General features: G+C 53.3%; 1 protein-coding gene across 1 annotated transcript in view; it reads left to right on the top strand.

Moving 5' to 3' along the window:
• The first annotated feature begins 1,522 nt into the window (after positions 1–1,522).
• The window catches only part of SULT2B1 (sulfotransferase family 2B member 1), a 23,085-nt gene continuing 22,615 nt past the window's right edge, over positions 1,523–1,992 (top strand). The window contains exon 1 of the mRNA XM_023520175.1: positions 1,523–1,607. Coding sequence (XP_023375943.1) covers positions 1,543–1,607 — 65 coding nt within the window. The 5' untranslated portion in view covers positions 1,523–1,542. The remainder of the gene's footprint in view (positions 1,608–1,992) is intronic.

Raw genomic sequence — 1,992 nt, 5'->3', positions numbered from 1 at the left:
CCTTTCTGAGCGTGCGCCGGGCTCCGGCCGGTTCCGAGGGCTTCGCGAGGGATTCCGGCCTTTCAGCCTCCTGCTACGAGGCCTCCCGGTGAGGCGGCCGAAGCCGACATTCCCGATTCACAGATGGGAAAACTGAGGCCCAGAGAGAAACCGTACATCTGAGATTTGCTCCAGAGACCTCGCTCCTAAGCGCCACCCTAGAGAAAGGGACCCCCGTGGCCATAACCTGCACAGGAGGCTAACCCCCCACACGCAATCCATCGCAGGGTCTGTGGGGTCTGTGGGATCTGCGGTCCAAGCTCCAAACCAACGCTGACCCACAGATGCGTCAGGGGAGCCCCCTAAATAAACATTTTCTGGTAGGCACATTGCAAAAAAGTAAAAGACGCAGGTGAAATTCATTTTAATTATATACCTTATTTCACCCGATATCTCTGAAATACTATCATTTCAGCCTGTAATCAATCGACAGCCTAAATGATCAACGATCGATTTTACACTCTGCGTCTCACCCCGAGCCTCCGAAACACTGTGCGTGTTTTCCCAGCTCGGCCGCTAACCTCCGATCGGCCGACTCCGAGGTCGCCGAGAGCCCTGAGAGTCAATCTCCAGGCCCCAGTTAATCCAAACCTGCCTGGAAAGTTTTCCAATAATTGGCTCCAGGGCCGGTGTTTCCGTTGAAATCAGTAATCATTCAATACAATGAAGAGTCCGGGTCCCCAGTGGCACCCGTCACATTTCAAGGGCTCAGCGGCCGCATGTGGCTCAGAATGGCCATGGTCACCAAGAGTTCTGGGGGAAGACAAGGCTCCTGTCTGCAGTGCCCCAAGGGCAGGGAAAGGCACACAGTAGGAGCTTCCTACATGTCTGTTGGGAAGGAGAGAGAGAAAGAGAGAGAACGGTCTAGAAGCGCCTTCGGGCTAAATGCAGGGCACAAGCAGAGAGCCCGGTGTGGTGGAGCGGGGAGTGTGTCGGGAACAGGTAGAACCTGGCGGTGGGGACAGAACAACACCGGCCGTGCTGGCGTGGGGACCCAGGGGAGGCGGGGCCCCAGGGGGACGATGAGTTGGCCAGGCTTCGAGGGGGCACAGCTGGAGACGCAGGACAGCAGACCCTGAGAATTTGAAGACAGAGATTGATTTCTTTAGCTAGATTTTCGCCTATTATTATTATCACCATAAAAGTAACACATCGAAGTGATATGTCTCACTTAGTCTTTGTTTAATCATTTAAAAATCTGCATAGCTTTTAAATGTGCAAGAATTGCCAGGGGCAGGGGTGGGCAGGAAGGGAAGGGAGAATTTACCCCATAAGACCTTAGAAACTTACTGTAAGGTCACTAAAATTCAAACACGGTGGCCCCATCCGGTGGCTTTAGGCAAACTAGCCCAACCAGGGAGCAGCCGGGAACAGGCCAACAGATAAACACACTGTGATTCGCTCAGACGGTAGAATTCTACTCAGCCATGAAAAAGAACAAAGTCTAACATGCACACCAACACGGGGCAATGTCAAGGATGTTTGCCGAGCAGAAGAAGCCAGATGCCAGAGTACATTCTAGAAGATGACGGTCTGAGAACACCCAAGACCAGCCGATTCAATTTATGGTGGGATGACTCAGAACAGCACTGGCCTCTGGGATCGGGGAGGGGACCACTCAGGAAGAGGCACGGGGAACCTCTCTGGGGTGGCGGACGGCTCTGTATCCGGGTCGGGTGTCCTGTGCGTGTGTCACGATCCACATAAGATTAAGTGCGTGTCCTCAAAAGGAAAATGATGTTAAGAGGACGGAAGTGGACCATCTTGCAGCTGTTTTTAAAAAGAACGAGATGGCCGGGGTCGGACCTGAAAAGATTCTCGTGACATAGTAACTGAAAAGTAAGCAGGGCGCAGAGTAGGGTGGGGGATATGATATCGGAATTGTTTAGCGGGAAGGGAGGGAGAGGAGGAAGGTGGGGAGGAGGCATCTGAGCCCCCCTCGCTGTGAGCACG

This window comes from Pteropus vampyrus, unplaced genomic scaffold (assembly GCF_000151845.1).
Source record: "Pteropus vampyrus isolate Shadow unplaced genomic scaffold, Pvam_2.0 Scaffold250, whole genome shotgun sequence".
NCBI lineage: Eukaryota > Metazoa > Chordata > Mammalia > Chiroptera > Pteropodidae > Pteropus > Pteropus vampyrus.
This window is presented reverse-complemented; position numbering and strand designations above follow the sequence as displayed.